This window comes from Caretta caretta, chromosome 22, assembly GCF_965140235.1.
Source record: "Caretta caretta isolate rCarCar2 chromosome 22, rCarCar1.hap1, whole genome shotgun sequence".
Classification (NCBI taxonomy): Eukaryota; Metazoa; Chordata; order Testudines; family Cheloniidae; genus Caretta; species Caretta caretta.
Window position 1 is genome coordinate 13929244 of NC_134227.1, and position 24272 is coordinate 13953515.

The 24272-nt window shown below is 49.4% G+C and overlaps 1 protein-coding gene across 2 annotated transcripts in view; it reads left to right on the top strand.

Moving 5' to 3' along the window:
- Positions 1-402: 402 nt before the first annotated feature.
- The window catches only part of JAM3 (junctional adhesion molecule 3), a 42304-nt gene continuing 18434 nt past the window's right edge, over positions 403-24272 (top strand). Inside the window, exon 1 of one of the 2 annotated variants that reach the window (XM_048827551.2) lies at positions 403-546. In XM_048827551.2, coding sequence (XP_048683508.1) covers positions 498-546 — 49 coding nt within the window. In that variant the 5' untranslated portion in view covers positions 403-497. The remainder of the gene's footprint in view (positions 547-24272) is intronic. The other variant, XM_048827552.2, reaches the window with a different exon arrangement.

A 24272-nucleotide genomic window follows, 5' to 3' on the forward strand; every position in this document is an offset into this window, starting at 1 on the left:
TAAGTCCGGTAAGTTACTTTCACCCCTGACTACAGGGGAGGGCTCACTTGCTGATGACCTGGTCCGTTCATTCCCTCTAGGGCACCTGGCACTACCTGGTCCGTTCATTCCCTCTAGGGCACCTTGCTGTGGCCACTGTCAGAGGACAGGACACTGGACTAGACGGACACGGGACTAGACAGACCTTTGGTCTGACCAGTATGGCTGTTATGGTCTCATGTTCTATTATTTTGTTACCATGGTAAGCAAGTTACAGCCTCTCTTGTAAGCTAGATGGAGTTCCCCGGCTACCCAGGCTCCAACCCACTCGTGTCATGGATACTGTTGCCCTGACAACGAAGCTCCGGCATCCCGTGTCTCCTAGATACTGTTGCCCTGGCAGCCGAGGCCTGAGCAGCATCCTCCCCCCCTCCCCGCCTCCTGCGCTGGGACCCGTCCAGACCGGGAGTGCGCAGCCTCCGGCCCCGGCAGCCAGCAGGGGCTCGGCACATCCCATCATGGCGCTCGGGCGGCGGGCGCGGCTGCTGCTGCTGCTGCCGGTGCTCGGTGAGTCCCGGCCGGGGCGAGGCAGAGAGGCGCCGAGTCTGGGAGATGCTCATGCCCCGGGCTGGGGGAGCGGCCGCGCGCCGCTGGACGGGGGAGCAGAGGAGGGGGGACCCCCCGTGCCCCGGTGCATGCGGAGGGCAGGGAAGGGGGGATTGGCTGCCCCCCGCTGCATGGGGTAGCAGAGGAGGGGGGACCCCCGGTGCATGCGGAGGGCAGGGAAGGGGGGATTGGCTGCCCCCCGCTGCATGGGGTAGCAGAGGAGGGGGGACCCCCCCGTGCCCCGGTGCATGCGGAGGGCAGGGAAGGGGGGATTGGCTGCCCCCCGCTGCATGGGGTAGCAGAGGAGGGGGGACCCCCCGTGCCCCGGTGCACGTGGAGGGCAGGGAAGGGGGAGACTCACCGCACCCAGGTTCTCGGGCTAACAGGGAAGGGGGACCTGCCCCATGGGTAGCAGGGTAGGAGGGACCCCCTGCGCCCCGGTGCATGCGGAGGGCAGGGAAGGGGGAGACTTACCATGCCCAGGTGCACAGGCTAACAGGGAAGGGGGACCTGCCGCACAGGTTGCAGAGAAGGGGGGACCTGCTGCGCCCCGGTGCACAAGGAGGGCAGGGAAGCGGGGTAGGGTTTGCTGCGCCCATGTGCACTGGGTAGCAGAGGAGGGGGGGGACCAGCTGCCCCCCAGAGCATGGGGTAGCAGGGGAGGGGTCCTCGGGCAGCGGGTCCAGCCTGGAGAGCGGGAGGAACATCCTGGCTACTCTGGGCTCAGGTTCCTGGCTGGGCTGGGAACCAATTGAGCAGCCCCCTGGGGCAGAGCGCTCTCTCCAGAGGCTGCCTGTGTGTAGCGCTCCCTGTGCACCCCCTTTCTAGGCTCAGAGGGGCCAGGGACTCCCCACCACAGTATATGCCACTCCGGCTTGGGGGCCAGGGCGTGGCTTGCAGGCACCCTCAGGGTTTGCTGTTCAGGAGGGCTGGGTTGAGAGATGCCCCGGCCTGCCGGGACTGGGGCACGGCAATGGGGAGTGTCGGTGTCTGTGGCCTTGGAATCAAGATGGTTTTAAGAATATTGATATCTCAGTTGGCCCTCACCCCAGAGGGTGTCAGGAATGCACAGCCTCGGCAGGCAGGCAGGCAGGACAGTAGAGCCTATTCAATCCAGGGCACAGGCCCCTATTGTTTAAGGGGCCCCACATGAATGTTGGCAGCTTTGATTTCAGAAACATTTGCTAATGCAGTTCAGGAATGAGTTTGGGCTCACTTGTCTGGCTATGAATAAAGGCAGGACAGGGTGGGGTGGCAGCCAGTGTGCCTTGCCCTTCCCCACACCCCACCCCACTGCCCCGCTGCTCTCTGCAGACAGCACACTGAAGGAGAAATCAGTATTTGTGGACGTGGGTGGGTGCGGAATGCTTACTATGGTACTATCACATCGGCCCTGAGCCCGAACAGACGTACGCATACACACGCTTAACTTTATGTGCTGTCTGCAGCCCTGTCCAAGTCAACGGACTTCCTCACGAGGCATAAAGTTAAGGAAGCGCGTAAGTCGTGGCATGGCTGTGGCCTTGATGCCCCCAGAGAAAGGGGGGCAGCTGATTCTGAGACTTTCAGGACATGTTTGATGCCAGTTGAGTATTTGAAAACGTAACAGAAGAGGAGATTTAGATGGAAAATTCATAGATTCATAGATATTTAGGTCAGAAGGGACCATCTACTCTGATCTCCTGCACAATGCAGGCCACAGAATGTCACCCACCACTCCTACAAAAAAAACCTCACACCTATATCTGTGCTATTGAAGTCTTCAAATCGTAGTTTAAAGACTTCAAGGAGCAGAGAATCCTCCAGCAAGTGACCCGTGCCCCATGCTACAGAGGAAGGCGAAAAACCTCCAGGGCCTCTTCTAATCTGCGCTGGAGGAAAATTCCTTCCCGACCCCAAATATGGCGATCAGCTAAACCCTGAGCATATGGGCAAGATTCATCAGCCAGATACTACAGAAAATTCTTTCCTGGGTAACTCTGATCTCACCCCATCTAATTCTACTCTTAAAACTTGTCAATATGTTACCCAAGGTTCCCCTGAGCCCAAAGCTCTTGGTAACTTTAATCTGTGCGAGGTGGTATCAGGACAAACCAAGGGAGATGCAGCGCTTCCGTCGGCTGTATGGCTGACACAGACAAACCTAAACCATGTGTTTTCACTTTAAAGCCAGACGCTTTTTGGTCTCCAGTATTCCCATTGGAATACCTTAACTCAAAGTCACTGCTTCGTTTAGTCTCAAGCGCATACAAACACATAGGTTATAGAGCACCCTAAGCAGATACTTACCCCTCAGGAGTTTGGGAGCAGTATTCAGGGGACTCAACCTGCGGTTTCTGGTCGCAAACCTTTTGTCTGTGGCTGGAGGTCTTGATGAGTCCACGAGGCGATCTGCTTGACCCAACCCACAGTTCCCCTCTGATACCTGAACAGTTATGAGACATGTCAATCAAGAAAATGTTACATGGCTGACCAAACAGAATCAGTCAGTCAGCAAAAAGCAGGTGTTACAAAAATATATTATTAAAAAAAATAATTGTTAAGCAAGCAAGCAGTCAGTCTGGGAGTTATATTTCCCTAGAACAGCAGTTCAGAAATATATCCAGACTTCCTGTTTTTCACAGATGCTTACCCCAGCATATCAGGGCGGCTGTCGTGTCAAGCCCATTTCTTGTGGTACTAAAGCGCCGTCCCTGCTTGCTAAGCTTCTGCAAAGGCCTGGTAAATGCAACAACCAGAATAATTGATAGTCCACCCCAGTAATTGGCAGTGGCTTGGACACCTAGCTGGTTGCTAAAATGCCCTTCTACAAACATGCCGAGGCCTCAGGCTGCAAAACTCAGGTTTGGAGCATTTGGGTACTCGCAGCCAGGTTTAGATGATGGCCACACCACAGTGGCACAGCTACGGAACGGCAGCTGTGCCCTGGAGTGCCGTAGTGTAGCCGTTTCGTACGTCAACGGAAAGGGTTTTTCCTTGGATGTAGTTAATCCACCTTTCCGAGAGGCAGTAGCTAGGTTGCCAGAAGAATTCCTTTGTAGACCTAGCCGCATCTACACTGGAGGCTAGGTCGACTTAACTTTGGTGCTCAGGGCATGAAATTTGTCACAGCTCTGAGCAACGTAGCTCGGTCGATCTAATTTTTAAGTGTAGACTCGGCCTTACTCTGTAAGCTTTTTGGGGCAGTGACTGCCTCTTACTCTGTGTACATGTAGCACTTAGCACAGAGGGGCCTTGATTTCAATTGTGGCCTTGAAGTGCTACCATAATCTGAATAAACAGTAACAGTACAGTTATGGGCACTGTAGAAAATCTGAAGAGCCTGTCTACATTAGCGAAATGTGCACTAATGCAGCTACACCAGTGGAGTAAGTTGTGTCGATGCAAGCCCCATTTTACATCAGTGCAATACAGCTACATCAGATTTGCTACACTGGTATAAACTTCTCTAATATAGAGACAAGGTGGGTAAGGTCATAACTTAATGGACCAACTGCTGTTAGTGGAAGAGACAAGTTTTCGAGCTGCACAGTGTTCTTCGTCAGATCTGCTCGCTCATATCCTGGGAGTACAACGCTGCAAACAGCTAATATAGACAGGCCTCTCGCTGGAGTTTGAACATTCCATGGTTTATAGCAACGCTTTCTGGAATTCAGATCCAAGTTTGGATTTTGAATGACCCCCCTGAACTCTCTGAAAATTCTGAGGCATTTGGACCCAGAGGTTGGATTTGGACCCAGCTTGCATGAAAATATCTGTCTGGATGCTTTATTGTAATCAATTGGTATTTGACTCGACTTATTTTGACTTGGGTTAAGTTTGTTGGTTTACTAATATGTTTGACAGGTTTCAGAGTAACAGCCGTGTTAGTCTGTATTCGCAAAAAGAAAAGGAGTACTTGTGGCACCTTAGAGACTAACCAATTTATTTGAGCATGAGCTTTCGTGAGAAGTGAGCTGTAGCTCACAAAAGCTCATGCTCAAATAAATTGGTTAGTCTCTAAGGTGCCACAAGTACTCCTTTTCTTAATATGTTTGATTCTACAATCATTTATATTTTTAAACTGTGTGGTAAAAGTCTCCTGATGTTTGTTTAATATACAGTCCACCTGTCCCAGAAGCAAACAAGTGCTCAGAGTCAACTGTTGGTGCCAAAAATGGCTTCTTCAAGGCAGTGTTTTTAGCTCTAGTGCTAAACTGGGGTGTGAGTTGCATGTACGGATTTTCTGACTGCAAGTAGTCACAGTGTTGCTCTATTTTCAACAGGCAATTAAAAAACAGGAGAAACAGCTCATTGAGCTGGACCAAAAGTGGATGCTTGATGACAGGTTAGAAAAAAAATCTTAGGAAGGGTTTGGTGCTTCCAGTTGAGCAAGGAATATGTTGGCATCGCCACCAAAGTGTAACAGAAGGGGCTGCAAGTTTCATGCACATCCACTTTACAGCTGTTGACAGAGAATGTGATACCAACAAATTCCCTCTTGCGCTAAATGCTTCTGATGATTATTTTGTTCCTTAAGCACAAGTGGGCTGAAGGAGGAAAATGTGTTTTGTGCAAAGAGAGAAAGCTGCTAAGCGATAATGACCTAGCTGTGAACTTGGGCTGTCTTTACAGACCAGTTTACTTCCCTTGTGGAGGTTGAATTTTGTGTCTCTTGGACCGAACATCACTTTTTTTTTTTAGTTATCCCTTGGTGTGCTTGGGATTTGAACCATGTATATGACTTGAATGGGCAGCAATCGCTTAAGCAAGTTTACAAAGCAGAATGTTCTTTTGCAGCCCCAGTTTAGCAAACAAGAACAGTAGCTGCTTTACAAGATGTCTGTGGGTAGCTAGGATTCCTTAATTTCCTGCCAATGTGCCCCTTCTCTTTGCTCGCGCCAAAAGATAGAATGGTCAGCCCTGATAGCTAGCTCTTTTTTCCCCCTGAAACTCATTTGGATTGGTAGAGAGGTGGTTTATTTTGGGGGGGATGGTGGTGGTTGGCGGGGGGAGTTTTACTCTTGCACGTTGTGTTCTCTGCTTCAGCATTCTTGACAGTTAGAATGGGGGTGGCGGGATTGGTGTGTGCACTGAGACAGAACTGGCCTCCCCCTTGTATATTTAGAGCTAATGCTTCACAGCTGATTGCATCAAACCCTGATGATTCCAGGAAAGTGTGCGAACTTTTTATAAAGCAGAATCGAGGCAGGGGGAGAATTTCCAGAGAGCACTATGTGCTGTGTTCAGGATCCCAGGAGGCCTAATTCCCTGTGTGCAAAACATGAGCATTTAGTGCAAACCCTCTTCTCGACAGGATAAAATAACTGTTTTCTTTGCATCATCGTTTTACTAGTGCCTGGAGGCTTGTTTTGAAATTGCAGCATATAAAAACAGATGAATTAAAGATATAAAATTAATGAGTGTAATTACGTTTCCAGTCTGTTTCCTCTGTCAACAGGCAGATAAACGCTGCCATCTACTTCCCTGTTGATAAAGGCTGTTTGCTGCCCCATGTGCCCTTTGTTGTGGGTATTGGGTTTTGCTCAAAGACAAAAGCAAACCCGTAAACATCAGTAACGTGTCAATATGGGCACACTTCATCTGGTGAAGGGCACTCCTTTGCAGAGTCTGCCCAGGACCTAGGCACCATTTTATGGTTTAAATTGTATTTAAGCAGTATGCATGGCTGAATTTCACCCGCAGTGTTTTGCCTGCCCTCTAGTTGTAGTTCTAACTATCGCTCTACAGGACAAGAAATGCCTGTTGGACTACACGATCCAGACTCTCTGACTGGATATTGGGCATCTGGCTTTGCAAACCTCCAAGGTCTTTGTTTCCTTCACACCCTTTGACCTAGTTAAACCCCCATATGCACATGATGCTTCCCCCCTCCAGTTAGTTGGAGTGAGAAGGGCTGTCTTGGAGTTCAATTATTGAACAATGCATTCTTTTCCAGTGACTTAACAATGAAAGATTATTGTTTGTCTGTGTCCATTTGGCATGGGGCAGCTAGTAGCTCTCTGAGCTGTTGCTGTGTTGGCCTTTAGGATAGTCGGATCCTGACAAAGTTCTCTTTCTCATTTTAGATAAATGGAGGTCAAGCAGGCGTCCTCCAGAGATAAACTATGGGGGAGGTAGTATTAAAGATGTTTCCTGCAAGAGAATCGTCTGCTGAAGTTCTGTTATCCTCTTCTTTTGCAGTCTCTTCCTTTGATTTTCATGCTGTAAGGAAGCTTTGTATAGCTCCATTGATAAAGTACAGCTGTCTAGCACATAGCTTGGTAGTGCAAAAACATTAAGACAGCTGCATAATAGAGCCTGAAATCTTTAGAAACAGCCTGGCAGTGTGGTGAGTGCGAGCTCTGGAGAGGTTGCTCTTCCAGCTTCTAAAGCACCTGGTCTAAGTTGCTTTCCCACAGCTGTTGGGCCTTCAAGGTAAATTTCATTAGGATTGAAACAGGAGGAGTCCAGATCCAAACTTGACAACTGACTGGAACAAAATCTCCTGAATTTTGCCAGCAACAGATATAGGTGCAGGTTTTATAAGAGCAAACCAAGGTCTACACAGTTCCCTACAGCTGAAATCTAACTGTCAGACTTGACTTACAGGTCCTCAGCGTAAATTTGAAATATTAATCTGAGTTACCTTGTGACGCGTAAGTTGCTTCATAGGTGACGAAAATAGAATGATTGTGTTGTGTAGTTTCCTTCCTGCAGGATATTGCAAAGTGCTTTAGAGAGCAGGTTACAAGTTGAAGAGAAAATAAAGGTTTTGAAGCAATAATGGATGTGGTAGATAAAATTAAATTGCATTCAGATAATGTTCAGGGTCGCACCGTGGGTTGTTTTTTTTTTAAACTCATAAATCCCAGGGATTGCAGAGTGAAGGGAATTCTCTTTCTCTAGCCTTATCCTATCAGTATGCCTGATTATTAGAACACAAATGTAAGATCACCAGGCACAGAGAGACCTCATAAATTATTTAGGTACAGCTGGCCCATTTAAAGACGCTTCCAGCTTTAAAGCTGAGTTCTGTGCTCCTTCAGGGATTTGTCGTCTCTCAGGTGTGTATATGTGAAAGGGTAACCGTTCAGAACAGTTGATTCAGCCTTATTTCAAGTAGATCTGCAATGACACATTGTAAAATGTCTATTATTCACCTAGGGTGAGATTTTCAAAGGAGCCTGAGAAAGTTGGGTACCTAACTCCCATTGAAATCTAATGGGACTTTTGTTCCTAATTCCCATAGCCTCCTTGGAAAATCCTAGCCCTAATAAATGTTTGGAACAATTCAAAGCCATTGCATAAACAGCCAGTGTTTAAAAGTGGCTAGTGATTTTGTGGGCTTCAGTTCTTAGATGCCCACTTTTATACACTGTGAAAGAGACCTGGTTTTCAGAGGGCCGAATTTCAGCACTCTGTGAAAATCAGCTCCCTTAAAAGTGTCTTAGTTTGGGCCTTCAAAAATGGAGGCACTCAAAACCACCAGTCACTTTTGCCAGTCTTGGCCAGTGTGTCTACAGGGGTCTAATGAAGTAAACTAGAGGAGTTTGATCTGAAAATACTCAGAGTTTGCTAAATAGATAGCACATCGTATGCTAGATCTCCAAAATATGACACGATTGTTGTTTCATTAGTAATAAGTGATGGGGCAGAGAGGCAGGCAGAGCTGTAGGAAAGAGATTTGTAGAGAGGCCAGGGTTACATGCCAAGAGGCCTTTGCATGTCTGCTAGCAACGTGGGCACCAGCTTGCGTTGCTGAGCTCCAGGGGTCAGACTGAATTAGGTCCCTCCTGAAACCTAACCCTCTTTCCCCTGTTCCAGCCATCCTGTTCCAATTGTGACATTACTACAGGCACGCATATTTAAAAATGTTTTATAAAAGTGGCTACACTTTTGTATTTCGGCCCCGATCCTGCTACCTGCTCCATGTGGGCAGATCCCCTCAGCCACGCGGATTTGACTTCAGTGAGACTCTGTGCCGTCTCTGGGGTGCTCTCAAGCATAGCCAGTTGCAGAATCGGGGCCATAATCATTTGTGTGTGTGTGCATTTAAAAACAAAGAAACAAACCCCTCCACTTTCCAGGGCAACAGTAGTCTAGTCTGTATTTTGGAATAACATAATGCTAACTTTTAAAAAGATATAATGTCCAAATATTCAGCCAATTCCAAGTGATGTTTGCACACATGTATACACACACCACGTACTGCTCTTCCAAACAACGTATAGTCATACATGCGTGTATATAATATAGTGCATTCTTTGCACTTTTTTTTCTTTCTGCAAACCTGTAATTTAGAATTGGCTGAGCAGGTTTTAAAATACTAGACCAGTTTTTCAAAGGCATGGTTAAAACCGACGCACACAGTTTGCTCATCCATCTTTAGCACAATGATGATAAATTTTTACTTGTCTGCAACAGAAATGCAAACAGATCCCTTGGGCAAACAGACAGCTAAACTGTACAAGGCTCTGTTCTTTTAGACCAAGATTAGCATTGGTGGGAGGGTGGGGTGGAGTGGAGAATATCATAGCCAAGTTATCAATCCCTGGAAAATAAAGGCCCTAACCCTGTTGTTGTATTACAGTAGTATATAGAGGCCTTAGTCGTGGAGCAGGACCTCCGGACGCTTGAGGCTGTACAAACACAGAGCCAGTCCCTGTCCTGAGGATCTTACAGTCCAAACCCCATTGGAACACATCATGTAATGAAAGCTACACCTGCGTCTAAATTTTTGCAGGATTGGGCTGCAAAATGGGCTGCCACAGAGACTCAGAGGGATCCTTAAGGTAGGTCAATATGGTAGCCATTGCAGCAGCCAAGTAACGGTAGTGGAAGGGGAGGTCTCCATGAGCCAACTGCCAAGTCTTTGCCCTCATGCCCCTGGCATCCGTTAACGACACTGCACCCTGCTTGTGTGGCATACAGCGAATGGCCTTTTCCAGAGGGGCTTTGGCTGCTTACGGCAGAGGAACCGTTTCAGAGTTTACACAGTTGACGCCTCGAGTGAGGCTGCGAAGCCCCATAGCACACGCCGCTCCTCTGAGATTTATTTTATCCCTTCGAAGGAGCTTGTCAGTTGCTCTTTTTTGTAAAGTTTCCAATCGTTGTGTTAACCTCCATTTCTTTTTTCACACTAAGCCCTGCAAAAGCTCTAAGATAAACATTTCTTCCTCCCAATGGTATTCCTTTATTATTGTTATTTATTTTTTTCAGCGGGTCTCTGTTTGCAGCAGCCCTGTGATATTGTTTATTTTGTGCCACACGCACAGTTCTTGGGTTTGCTTCCTATTTGTTGTAACAATAGCCACACTTTGCCTTGATAGCATCCTGTAGGTGAGGAAATCAAAACACTGCAAACGTAAATAAATGACTGAATCCCAGTGGGGTGGGTAGTATTCCCACTTGCACAAAGGGAGAGAGGTTAAGGTCAGAATATTCAAACTTGGCTGCCTAAAGTTGGGCCCCTACATCTGTGTTTGGGCATCTCAATGAGTGGGCTGATTTTCAGAGGCGCTGAGTGACGGCAGAGCCACCCAGAATTGACCTCCAGAGCTAAAAGCATAAGTTGCAAGTGCTTGAGCTAAGGAGCCAATGCTATGTAGCAGGGTGCTGTCAGTCTGCAGATTGGCACAGAGGGGGACCTGTGACACATACACACCAGTGCATTACACCGAGCACCTGCAGCTCTCATTGACTTCACTGGGTCTTCTGGGTACCCAGCACTTTTCAAAATCAGGTCATGTTTTTTGAGGTGCCTAACATTAAGCACTCACAACCACAGTGAAGGAAGGGTGTAATACACAGCTCTAGGAAAGTACAAGTGACTTAGCCAAAGCAAGAGGGGATGGGAGCTATGGATCCGGATTCTCCAATCTCCCTTTGCTAACCACTAAACAACCCCACCTGTCCCTAATGCACCATCAATATCAATCAGGAGTTCTCAATTTTTCCCATATCAGGACCCTTGCCTGCCCCCTACCCCATCTAACTTGGATATAGATGGGACATCCTTTCTGCTGAGAAGTAGAACAGGAGGGCTTCTGTGACCCTCTGACACCTGTTGGCGACCCTGGGCTTGAGACCTCTTGGTATGAATCACAGCCTGTGCCGAGGAATAGTAGGCTAGGCTCTATTCTCAGGTGACACTGGCCTAAATCTGGAGTAACTCCATTGAAGGTAGTGGAGTCACTCCGGATTTAGAGTAGTGTAAACAGAGAGCAGGGTTCGTCCTGTTGTTTGTGGTTGCTGCAGAGCAAACATTGCAACTTCACACTCTTCTATGGGCCAGCCAATAAAGGATGGCAGCTGGGATGGTGTCATTGTCAAAGGAAATTGCACCCATATTGTTTAATGAAATCGGTTCAACTTTCTCCGAACCCAATTGACCAAATAAAAAAAAAAAAATCTAGACAGAGGCCAGAGTTTGAATCAAGACCCGAAGGCTGACAGTTCTTCACAAGCACAGCTCAAAAAGGTAGCCCACGCAGACCTGGAGAAGGCTGCTCCAAGTCGACTTGTTGTCCTAGGGAAGCCAAAATGAACCTGCAGCTTTCTAAAAGCGAAGTAGCATGCCTGCCCAGGGGACCCACAGGTCAAATGGCCAGGGGCGAGCATGTCATCTGAACCAGCAATCAGATTATTTTAGAGGGGAGACTTCCCAAGCCCTAGATGGTAATGAGCCCCCAATCTGGATGGGGGCTGGGTGCGTAACTGTCCTCTGAGTTTTTGCAAGCCTGCCCCTTGTTGCTGGTTAAAGGTCTTCTCTTGACAGCCCTGAATGCTGGTTGCTCTGTTTAGCCACAGAACAAGGACAGCACAGGCCAAGTGTGCCAGAAAATACTTCTCCCACATGCTGCCACAATGTGCCCGGTTCAGCAGGGTGCGAGGGCATATGCCTCCTTCTAAGCACATGATGGTCCCACTGAAGTCAGTGGGGCTAAATGTGCTTAAAGTAAAGCATGTGCTTAAGTGTCTTTCTGAACTGGGACCTGCTAAAAGGGAGAAGGTTACGGTCTCTGCCTCCTTCGTTCCTTTGCTTGTCTGCTGCAAAGGAAGGCGCTAAAGGAAGGAACCAGGAAGGAACCCATGGCTTACTTCACACAGGCCAGCAAAACGGCCACTAGATGGCTACAAATCAGTCACTGCTGGCCTGAGTTGCCTTTGAACTCCTGGTCTGGAGGTGAGGGCCAGCCCCCTCCATGGCAATCAGAGCTCAGCACTGTCTGTTGCTTGTGTCCGGGAAGGAGCTTCCACTTCCCATTGACCGACTGCGAGGAGCCCAGGAATAAGGGGGTTTTGTAGCTCTGCCCACTGAGGTAGCAGTGTGTGGGCCTGCGTCGGAGCGGGGGTGTGAAATCAGCTACTGAGTTTCTCCATAGCGAATCTCTGCTCAGCCTGGCCAGGGGACAGCTGTCCTTGCCCCGCTGCACTGCATGATTTAATAAACTTCCCTCCCGCTCAGGGGAGGATACGTCCTTTGAAGTCTTGTTTCTTTTCACTGGGAATGGCTTCTAAACCACTCCACCGCCCCCCCGCCCCGGCCTCCAGTGCAGAACTGACTGTGCTCTGTGGCCCAGCCCTGACAGCTGTTCTGGGATTTGAGCTGGCATCTCCGGGGCGTGGGAGGACGTGGGCATTTTACTGGGCACAGGGAGCTCCCTTCACGTTCCAGTGTGCATTTATGGGGTTGCGTACATGGCATGGCCCTGTGGCCCGCTCCTGGAAATACCATGCGGCTATTACTGACTGTTAGCCAGCAGTGAACGGGAGGTCCTGCCCACTCATCAGCGGGAGTTATTGTTCACATGAATTACGGCGGTTCCCAGCAATCCAGCTGGTGGCCCAGGTTTCCTTTTCAACACTCCTTTTTTCTCTCAGGCCTTGTTTGTGCTCAGGAATAGCCTCATTTTTGCAGCTAGTGGCCAGGATAGCGAGCTGGGGCTGATGGCTAAGTTCAGACAAGGGCATTTGCACCAATTCAGTTAATTAGGGTTTACCTTGATGATAAATAACTCTACTAGGTACAGATGACCTAGAGCCAACGCCAGAAGTGATGTGGATGATGGTGTTGTGAGTGGCACGATATTAACTGGACATAACATACATACCTGGAGCAGGTATAGATTGGAGTGTGTGGGTTGAGGGTTGACTGGAATGAATGGGGGCAGTATTTGCACCGGGGGCAGAATGACCATTCCATTGCTGATTGCACCAGCTTGGCGAGTTACCAGTGGTTCAGATCTCTAGTGCAGATGCGGCCAAAGACTTTGTCTCCTTTATGCCCACTTGTACCTCCCCTCTGAAACCAGCTGGGGAATCCTGGTGAGGCGAATTGATCCACGTGGATGGCTCTTTGGAGCATGTACGCAGTGCGTTGTACCAAAATGTTACAAGCTGGATTGAGTCCCACCCAGCGCGATGGCTCCGCCTGCATCACGTATCTCTGCAAAGGGCTATGCTAATGCAATTGAAGGGCTATCTGGCTGTCATGCTGGGAAATTGCTTGGAGTTCTTCCTTGCAATCGAGTGACAAAAATGTAATGACTGCGGCTGCTTGAAAGTCTACCGAGAGCTTTTCAATTCCTGGCTCATCCTCAGTCACTTCGGAGAGAGAGGTTTCCTGCTTCTCACGTCTGTCAATCAGCCTTGTGCTCCTGATGCGATGCAATATCTTTTGTTGCTTAATCCTCCTATTGCAATACCCCTTCGCCTTTCCCTCTTCCCTCCCCTGTTTTCTTCCCCTCAGTCCGGAGTTCAGGTCCCCTGTATATCCCGCAATAGCATTGGGGCAGGGACCATCTTTTTGTTCTGTTTGTGCAGCACCTCACATGACGGGGAGCTGGCCCGTGACTAGGGCTCTTTGGAACTTCCACAATACACATCAATAATAAAAATAAAAGCCAGAGTACCTGTGGCAGAATTCACAGCTGCTGCTCTGCGCTTGAATCTCCTTTAACAGCTAGCTGTTCAGCATGCTCTTAACTGGGATGCTAAGTGATGCAATGGTCCCTTCATCTCCTGGCGTGGTACTGGCTCAAAGGAGATAAAGGACGGAGGATGGTGGCAGCAGGGGGCCAAAGGTACATCAAGATTTCATTGCCACTTAGTATGTAAACCAATCTTTAAAATGCAGCTGTGGTGTGAAATTAAACTTGTTCAGAAAAGGCCTTTTGTGACTCAAAATGCCTGTGTCCTTTGTTTCAGAGGAACAGCCGTGTTAGTCTGTATTCGCAAAAAGAAAAGGAGTACTTGTGGCACCTTAGAGACTAACCAATTTATTTGAGCATGAGCTTTCGTGAGCTACAGCTCACTTCATCAGATGCATACCGTGGAAACTGCAGCAGACTTTATATATACACAGAGAATATGAAACAATACCTCCTCCCACCCCACTGTCCTGCTGGTAATAGCTTATCTAAAGTGATCAACAGGTGGGCCATTTCCAGCACAAATCCAGGTTTTCTCACCCTCCACCCCCCCACACAAATTCACTCTCCTGCTGGTGCTAGCCCATCCAAAGTGACAACTCTTTACATAATCAAGTCGGGCTATTTCCTGCATAAATCCAGGTTTTCTCACATCCCCCCCACCCCCATACACACACAAACTCACTCTCCTGCTGGTAATAGCTCATCTAAACTGACCACTCTCCAAGTTTAAATCCAAGTTAAACCAGAACATCTGGGGGGGGGGGGGGGTAGGAAAAAACAAGAGGAAACAGGCTACCCTACAGGCTACATTGCCCCTCTGCCATGTACATTGGTCAAACTGGACAGTCTACGTAAAAGAATAAATGGACACAAATCAGATGTCAAGAATTATAACATTCATAAACCAGTCGGAGAACACTTCAATCTCTCTGGTCACGCAATCACAGACATGAAGGTCGCTATCTTAAAACAAAAAAACTTCAAATCCAGACTCCAGCGAGAAACTGCTGAATTGGAATTCATTTGCAAATTGGATACTATTAATTTAGGCTTAAATAGAGACTGGGAGTGGCTAAGTCATTATGCAAGGTAGCCTGTTTCCTCTTGTTTTTTCCTACCCCCCCCCCCCCCAGATGTTCTGGTTTAACTTGGATTTAAACTTGGAGAGTGGTCAGTTTAGATGAGCTATTACCAGCAGGAGAGTGAGTTTGTGTGTGTATGGGGGTGGGGGGGATGTGAGAAAACCTGGATCTATGCAGGAAATAGCCCGACTTGATTATGTAAAGAGTTGTCACTTTGGATGGGCTAGCACCAGCAGGAGAGTGAATTTGTGTGGGGGGGTGGAGGGTGAGAAAACCTGGATTTGTGCTGGAAATGGCCCACCTGTTGATCACTTTAGATAAGCTATTACCAGCAGGACAGTGGGGTGGGAGGAGGTATTGTTTCATATTCTCTGTGTGTATATAAAGTCTGCTGCAGTTTCCACGGTATGCATCCGATGAAGTGAGCTGTAGCTCACGAAAGCTCATGCTCAAATAAATTGGTTAGTCTCTAAGGTGCCACAAGTACTCCTTTTCTTTTTGCGAATACAGACTAACACGGCTGTTCCTCTGAAACATGGAAAAATTAGGCCATCAATATTCCAATATAAATTCCCGCTTTACCTGCCCAGCAGGTTCCACATTTGCGTTATCTAGGGAGCTGTTCTGTGGCTGAGCAGAGCCAGCTCGGTTAGCCAGGGCTCCCCCATCACTGCCTGAAGCATGAACTGCAGCAGGAGCCTCCATGTCGAATGGGACCCTGGTGCCTCATTGCCTTACTGTTGTTCAGCACTTCTCATTGTCAGGGACTTAACTAGGATTACTAGATTATTGTGGGCCTGTCAGGAGGAATCTTCTCCTTTAGACCTTATTATCCCAGCTCATTCTGCAGTGTCAGACTTCCAAACCATTGCAGCCTTGCTCCCTCAATACTGGCTGATGAGACAGAGCTATTAGCAGTGGTCCGCTAAATAAAGGGAGCTTCTGCCCTAGAGAGAATAAAGCAGAATTGGGTTTCACTTGCTGCCTCGCCTGCTTAAGGAATTTAAAGAGGCTTTATTAAAAGTAAGGAGTTAGATGTTGCTGCTGCAGTGACTGCATAGGGCAAATGCTGGATTCTGGGCTCAGCAGCGGACTGACTCAACTGAGGCGGGTGCATGAATGCCAGGGACTCCAATTGAGTTGTACCAGCTAGATGGAAAAATGGCTTCTTTTTATTCTACATTTCTGCTCTCCCTGTTTCTATGTGGCTTAATGTTGTGTTGCAGCTGGGAGCTAGGAACTTCTGGGACCTGCCCTCCTGCCCAGCCACTGACTTGCTGTGTGATCTTGGGCAAGTCCCTTTGCCTCTTTGTTGCCTCAGTTTCCCATCAATCATGGGAGAATATTGCCTTCCAACCAGGGTGTTGTGTATGTTGCTTTGGAAAGGAAAAGTTGTTCAGAATCTTTATAATTGCTGACTTACGTACCCAGGGTTTGATCCAGAACCCCATTGAAGTCAGCAGGCTTTGGGTCAGGCTAAACAAGCTAAGGGATTGCAAGTGCCTTGCACCTTGCTGACAATGTCAGCTGCTTTCAGGTTGCAGAATTGGTCTTTCTGCTGTCGCTGCCTGAAGTAGAAAGGATCCAGCGTGATGTTCAGACCACAGGTGGTGCTTGCGAAGCTGGCAGGTAGTACATTCGTCTCACACCTTGTGAGCTGAGCTGCCTGGAGCTGGCAACACTATCCATGTAGCCAAGCTTTGGGGCAGGGACCGTCTTTTCAATAAGGGCACATACAGCGCCGAACCCAGTGGGACCCTGTGTCCTGATTGTGGCTTCTAGACGCTACCACAATGCAAACAGTAAATAATAAATCCTGCTGTCTCATTTTGCAGTCCTTTTTCACCATAGAACTGCATCGGAACCATGCCCTGGTCGCTCTGTGACTGTGTAATTGGATTGTCCTTTAGTGGGGTTTCTGCAGTGGCGCACTCTGCACTGGCAGATTTCAGGTGGATTCTGGATGCTGGCAAGGCATGTGCCATGTGACTTGCAGAACTGAGAAAAGAGCGTTTGTGCAGCCCAAGAAGAGATGCTCATGCCCGAGTAGGGGAGCTGAGAAGTTTACATCTCTGATGAGAGCAGGACCAAATCCTGTTGTTCGGTTGCATTTCAGAAACTCTCACTTGCACCTGGACATGAGCATCCTGCAATTGAAAATCCAGTGCCTTGGCTGTATCTCAGCACTCGTGGATGCTTTGCCGGCGGCGAACTCAGTGCACCGTGCCATATATTTTGAGGCTGGGTTGTTTCGCTTGATATCCCTGTAATGAGATCTCTCATCTCAAATCTCCTCCTCTTCTTGAGGGAGCTCTGATCAGAGGAGAGCTCGGAAGCGAGGCAGGGTGGGCCTGACTGCCACTGACCAGTGGGGACAGGCGGGGTCATGAATTATTCCTCGGCTAGTCTGCAGTGATGGCTGAAGCAACGCTTTAATGTGGACGTGGGATTCTGCCCAAGGTAGGCTGAGTTCAGCTGCGGCTCTCTCTGCTGTCTCGGTTACAGAAGCCCTGCCATGTGGGACGGGCAGTTCTGAGACGTGAGGGGTTGAGTTATTTTTAGAAAGAAGGGCGGTGGGTTCTCACAGTGAGTGAGGACTGTCCCAGGAAGCTCTCCCTGCGTCCTGGGGTTCCGGAAGCTGCTTGCCGGGGTAACAGCGCCTCTCTGGGCCCTGCCTGCCTGATGGAACAACTTTGCTTTTAGTGGAGTTTTGCTGTAAGTTGGAATTGCAGCATGGGCCATGCTCTGGGCTTTGCTCTATTACAGTCCAGCTAAGCTCCGTCCCCAGGGCCCTGCCTGAGTTAGGCTGACCAGACTTCCTGATGTTATCGGGACAGTCCCGATTTTAACCCATTTGTCCTGCGTCCCGACAGCACATCGGTCGGGATGCCCTTTGTCCCAGTATCGGGGACGGACCGCTCACCACCGCCGCCAAAGTCCCGGGGCTGGTGTGGCGATGCTTCCTGGGGCAGTTCCCGGCGCCCGCGAGCCGGCAGTGCGGGCGGCCCCTGGGCACAGAGGCGGAGGGGGTCTCCGCGTGCTGCACCGGCTCCCTCCTGCCCAATCAGAGCTGCGGGGGCGGGGCTTGCAGGCACCGGCAGCGGGCAGAGAGCCCTCCCTCCCCCCCCCCCCAACTGACCCAGCCCTAGGAGCCAGGGGGACCTGCCGGATGCTTCCTGGGAGGCACCCCAGGTAAGCACCGCCAGGACTCCCCACCTCGCCCCCGGCAGGTCCTCTGGCTCTTAGGGTCGTGGCGGGGGGGCAGGGGGCTCTCTGCGCTCTGCTGGCACCTGCAAGCCCCGCTCCGCGGCTCCGGCAGCTCCCATTGGTGCTTGTCCCGGCCAATGGGAGCCACGGAGCTCGCGCTTGCGGCGGGCACAGCACGTGGACAGTCTGGAGACCCCCCCTACCCCCTCGCCGCTCTGACCCTAGGAGCCAGAGACTTCCCAGCAGGGCTGGTGAGTGCGGCCAGGGAAGGGGGCAGGGTGTGATGGAGTGAGTGTCTGGGAGGTGTGGGTGGGGTGCTGGGCTGTGAGGGTGTGGAGGGCGCTGGGCAGTGCGGGAGGTTTGTGTGTCAGGGCACTGGGGGTCTGTGTGGGGCATTGTTTAGTGGTGGTGGTGGGGCTGTGGGGAAGGGCACTGGGAGGGAGGAGAAACCTGTGCCCCTGGCCCCTTGGCTTCTGCTGGGGGCTGGAGCTGTGGCCATGAGTCCTTGCTCCATGGCTTGTGGTGCGAGCTGCAGCAGGGGCCGTACACCCCTCTTGAAGCTTCCTTGGGCTGTGCGCCTCCTCTCATGGCTCCGATCGGGGCTGTGCACCTGTGGCTCCCCCCCCGCTTGCCCAATGTGTCCTGATATTTCACTCTTGCGATCTGGTCACCCTAGCCTGAGTGGTTCTGCTGAACACTCTAGTGTCATGCAGCTGTGCAATGGCCGGTCTCCCTTCCCAGTGAGGTACAGGAAGTCCCTGTGGAGTTGTGCTGCATGTCATGGGGGTGGGGAGGTGCCGGCCCTCTCGACCTGCAAGGGTTCAGTGGAAAACCATCAGAGATAACTGCCATCAGGATCGGGGGCAGGCAACTTGGTGAGGATGGTCCCTTTCATCACCGTCTCCCCTCCTTTGGCGTTCACACCCTTTAAACTCTTGTAGATGGTTATTGAGTCCCACCCGGCCAGCCCCCTTAGCCTTGAAATTGCAGACTTTCTTGTTTTGGTTTTATTTTCTCCCTTGGCTTTTGGGGGCTTGTCAACATCATTTAGACGAGGGGGCCCAGGTGTAACTGCTGAGCGCTGGCATGGATGATCCCAAATACCCTCCCTGCATAGACATGCTGGTGCCTTGATATTTAGACCCATGAATCTGGCAGGGCAATAGAATAAAACTGTACTGAGATACACAAGAGCTGCACGTCCGATAAAATTCCTCCACGCACACAGCAAGCCTCTTACTGCTGCAGCTGGAGTCTCCGTGGGAAAAGTGACTCTGACCAGGACACACATGGTAGCAAATGGCTAAGAAAATATTTGGCTAAAAATAGCAATAAGAGAAATTAAAAAACAAAACAAAACCAGGCACTTAGGAGAAGTTTAATTTCCAGCCACATGGCAAGTTTGACTCCTCCATGGCATAGAATCTTGTAACTTTTTCATGCCAAGAGTCACATGCAATGTATATATTCTGTTTGATGACAGTGTGCAGAAATCCAGGCTGGGAAGGACCAGAATTATTATTTGTCTTACCAGAGCGCTATGGGGCTCTAGGCACAGGTTGGAACTCCGCAGGGCTAGGCACTGTCTTAGGTATAAATGCAGGAAAGTTCAAAATACTTTCCTTCCCCAAGGATAATTAAACCAGCCTCGCCCCAGTGTTGTTCTTTGCATCCTTCATGTCTTACTCACAGGCTCCTTCTACCTCCCTCGTTCCTGATTCTGTTCCTGAGTCAAGAGGCTAAATTCAGCCCTGGCATAGAGGGAGGTAGCTCCTGAGTCTGAGGCTTGCGCCAGGGCTGGTTTTAGTCGGGTAAATTTGGTCAGATTGTTACGGTGAATTAGGACTTCCTCCAGGAGAATTTCTGCTAACTTGCGTTTTTCCATGCAGCTTCCTACCCTTTTCTTGGATCTGCCCCCTTTCCTCTGGCAGACACACAGCGCAGCCTCAAAGTTGCAGTAGGGAAGGCAGCTGGAGCTCGCCGGTGTGAAACGATCCCAGTAACACTTTGCAGGCTCTTAGCGGTGAGCTTGTAGGCAGATGTTAACACTCCCTCAATACCTGCAGTCTGTCACTTGCAAAGTTCATTTGTAAATGTTCCTGTGCACTTGTTAGCTGGACAGTTGCCTCGGATACCTTCGGCTAAAAGCATACAGAAAGATAAAGAAATGATACTGTAAAGTCTGGAGAGGCGGGCCTAAAAGGGAAGCCGTTTCCAGCCCTCTCCCCCCCACCCGCTTTGGGCTCTTGGCTTTGCTGACTGTTGGTCTTTTCCCAACTCCTGTTTTTCCCACCTGAAGATGATGTACTGACTCACTCATAGGCCCGTTCTGAAGCGCTGCTTACATTGTGTTGGTCAAGCTACATGATGGAGAAGAACTAAGAACTCAAGAGATGAGAGACAGAGAAAGGAGTAGGAGATTATAGGCTAAAGGTCCCACAGTCACTGTATTGTAGCTTGGCTCTCAGCCCAACATCCATGAATATTGCAAAGGCCAGCGGTGGGAGCGTATCCACTTCTTTCTATTCTTGGAATTACAGGCAGCTGGTGATATTCTTCCTCGTCCAGGGCCTGGTTCAGGGAGGCACTGAGCATCCTGACTCCGGTGGGAGATGAGCACCTCGCAAGATCGAGTTTGGGGGTTTAAGTGTTTTTTCGCCACACCTTGTGCAGAAAAACGCCCAACTCGCAGGATGCTGCTATGGGTGCGAAGTGTGGCCCAGAGCAGCATGGCCCTCCTTGGGTAATATCTTTGCCTTGATTTAGGATCTGATCCTAACCTGAAACTTGACCTATACTGGGCGACGGGGTGGTGAGGACTTCGTTTGCCCTGGCGTGTTGGGTTCTCCCCAAACTCAAAGCAAAACTCCCACCAACATAAACCAAAATAAGGTTCGTTGTCCCCTTCCCCTCCTCACTCTGAATCCCTGCCAGGTGTCACTGAACTGTGGGGCTGTCCTCTGGCTCTAATCTGCAGCTTTCTCTGCCATGTGTGCAGCTGCTTGGCACGTCCAGAGGGAGAATGCAACAGGGCCGCTGCTGAGGGGCGGTCTGGGAGGAAGGGCTTGGACTGGGGAAAGGCCATTGTCAGAAATGATATCAGGGCATGCTGCCGGCCTCTTATCACTGCTATCTGCCTGTTTCCTTCCACTAACCCGGTACTGATATCACATCGCTGTTGGGAGGAGAAGGGCAGCGGCTTTATTTATGCAAGTTACAGACAGAGCCCAATGTGATGACGGCAGCTTCCCCAGGGCTGGACAGTGGAACGCCAGCGGAAGCAAAAACGTGTATTGACTCCTCATTCTGAGGCACTTGCTTCAAATCCTCACTTTTCAATATTCCCATTTCTGTCCCCTTTCACCCTTCCTCTTCCCGTGCTGCTCGAGGCAGCTTGCCAAGTAATTAGAGCACAGGACTCTCAAACATAGATTTCCAGCTCTGCCACTGAATTGTTGTGTCACCTTCATTGAGTCCCTGTAGTTCTCTGTGCCTCGGTTTCCTCATTGGTAAAATGGGTGTCGTACCTACGTACTGCATCATGTGTATTTGAGGCTTAACTAGTGATTGCAAAGTGCTGTGACTGTCCAGGGAACATTGCTGTAGAAGAACATGGTAGTGGAGAGTTGCAGAGTGGTCTAGGGGACTTGAACACCTCCCGCTACTAATTTTAATAACGGAAGATAGTTGTTGAAATCCTTTAGATAGCTTTAAAAATCTCAAACAGTATTGGTTGGGAGCCAGATCATTTCTAAGATCTGATAGCTCTGTGTCTGTTTGTTTGCTAATTAGAGCATTAAGAACAGCTGTCAACAGAATAGGACTGTCTTATCAAATTCCCAGACAAGTGACCTGTGTTCGTTTCCTTCTTTCCTTTCTGGTCATTGCCAAAGACTCAGTGTGCACATAAATGGAAGCTTGCTCATCTGTCTGCCTCTCTTCTGAGTCACGCAGTGGTGCAACAGGCCCAGTGTCTGACTTCCCAGGAGCTGCTGTGATGTTTCAAACCTAGATCTGTTGCAGAGGGGAGGGGGGGTTGATCCTTGAGGTCAATGATGAGAGAGAACCCCTAACTCATCCGGGCAGTCACCCAATGAGACACATCCACCATTCAACGTATTCTGTGCTCCCTCGTCCCCGCCAGTCGCTTGGGAAGTAAACACATCCTGAGCGATGTGCCCTTTGCAGGAAGGGAACAGGAATTTTGGAACCCAAAAGTTCCCTAAAAGTTGGTCCTAGGGTACCTCCTGCGTGGCTTGAACGTTCTCCCCAGCCACACGTCATCTCTCATGTCCATGGGCAACTGACTCACTCAGTCTTTCCTCGGAGGTGGTGGTGGTTAATCGTAGGTATTGCGGCAGCACCTAGCAGTCCCACTCTGAGCCCTATGGTGCCGAGGGCTGTGCGCACGCACAACGAGAAGCCGGTGCCTACCCTGCAGAGCTTGCAATCCATTGAGGAAAGGCCTGATTCCTCTGCGGTGCTTGTCCTGCCTGTGGTAGGACTCAGCAGGTCCACATTCAAATTCCCTGCTCTCCCACAGACTCCCGGGGAGACCTTGGGCAAGTGTGTCTCAAATCCCCATCTGTAAAATGGGGATAATGGCAGTGCTCTGTTGTGAGCATAAACATGTTAAAAGTTGGCGAGGTGCTCAGACAGGAGCCTGCGGTAGATGGGTATGCGACCCGCTACACCCCTCCAGTGAGCTGTTTCTCTGTTGTGCGGGTGTGTAGGCTGCCTGTATACGAACAGCTTTGCTGTCTGATGGAGGGAGAACAGTAAATCTCCCTGTCAGCAGGCTGGGTGCATGGATTGTTTGTTAATGGGCTTTCTCTCTGCAAAGTACATGAAAGGTCTTCAAGGTGCAGATTTAAACCAGGAAACTCACAGGTTTAAGGTGTTTGTAGCACGGTTAGGTTTCACATACTTTATAGATTAACATTCATTTCTGGGGCCTGCTTAAGCAACGAGCACTTGTTGCATTATTGATGAATGAGAACCTGAACTCTTGTATTTGTTGATTTGTTTTTGTTTTTTTTAATTGCAAATGTAAGGCCCCGATTCTGCAGTGAGCTCCACATGGGGCCACTGCCCAGAGTTGGTTGCATGAGCAAGGTCCTTATTCGTTTAACCCTGACAACAAGCCTGTTGCTGTACATGTAATAAAGATGAAGTGGGTCCATCTCTGAACAACCTATCAATCTAATGTTCCATTAACATGGGGGGGCATTGTATTGGCTGGGGGGTGGGGGGCGGGGGGCTGCTCTTTTTAAAAAAAGAATCAAGGAATTTTCCCTTGTTTGATGTCTGTCTGTTCCTGGTCTCGTAAAGCTCTCTCAGGCCCTGCTGCACACTGTGCAGAGCTGAGAACAGTGGCTGTTTTCAGTCACACTGCATTTGGACAAGCCCAAGCACCAGCCTGGCTTAGGGAGTAAGGGAGACCACTTCATAATACCAGAAAAAGACAGGCAGGGGAGAAGCCCTGATCAGGCAAGTATATGCGACTTACAGGGACAAGTATTTGTGATGGGGGTTGAGGGTTTTAATTTAACCCCTGCCCCCAAACACTTCCTTTCTTTCTGAGATTCTGGTGTAACAGGCTGCCCTGATTGTTGTCTCCATAACACCTCTTAGAATAATGTTGTGACATGGCTCGTGTATATATGCACCACTGCTCTCTACTAGATGGAGTAATTGCTGCACCCCTTGGTGTTATAGGCCCCAAACAGCTAGCTCAGCGGCAGGGGCCTGCCCTTCTGAAGGAGGCGGATCTGCGTTCTTTCCCAGCTGTCTGCGTGAAATTCTTCCTGGCTGTGGCATATAGATTAGAGGCATCCAGGAAGTCAGAGGATGCTATGGACTTGTCATAGTAAGGAGGTTTTGTGCCCATGGAACAGGGGTGCTTTTGGTGTCCTCTGCAGTGGTTAACTTCATTGCTTTATATGTGTACCAAATAGTTTGTGCTGGCCACTTGGATTGCTGGCTAGCTTATCAGGTGATCTAAATTTAAATAAATAAAGTAGCCTGCCAGAAATTGGCTTCTTTAAAAAAGCGTATCCGGTTTCTTATTGATTGGTGAATGCATTCATTCTGCTCTTTAAGGCTGTCGGACTGCTGCAGAACACTTTCATGCTACAGGAAACTCCAGCTACTGTATTAAAATTTGTACTATTTTCGAGATAATGAAATGTAGGTAATTGGAGTAGAGCACTGTCATAGGAGTGCTGGCTCCTCGCTTTGATCATTTGCTCGTTACTAGTAATTATCTTTAGTGCTCGTATAGCACTTGTCGTTTAAGGATCCCAAAGGTGGACCAGTATCATCATCACCATTTTACAGATGGGTAAGTGGAGGTACAAGTAGGTGAAGTGACTTGCCCCAAGCTCTGCAGCCGAGCTCAGGGTAGAACCCTCTTGGACCAGGCAGTCTTTCCCTGTTTTTAGTAGGCAATCCTGTGACAATTCTGGAGTGTAAACTCTTT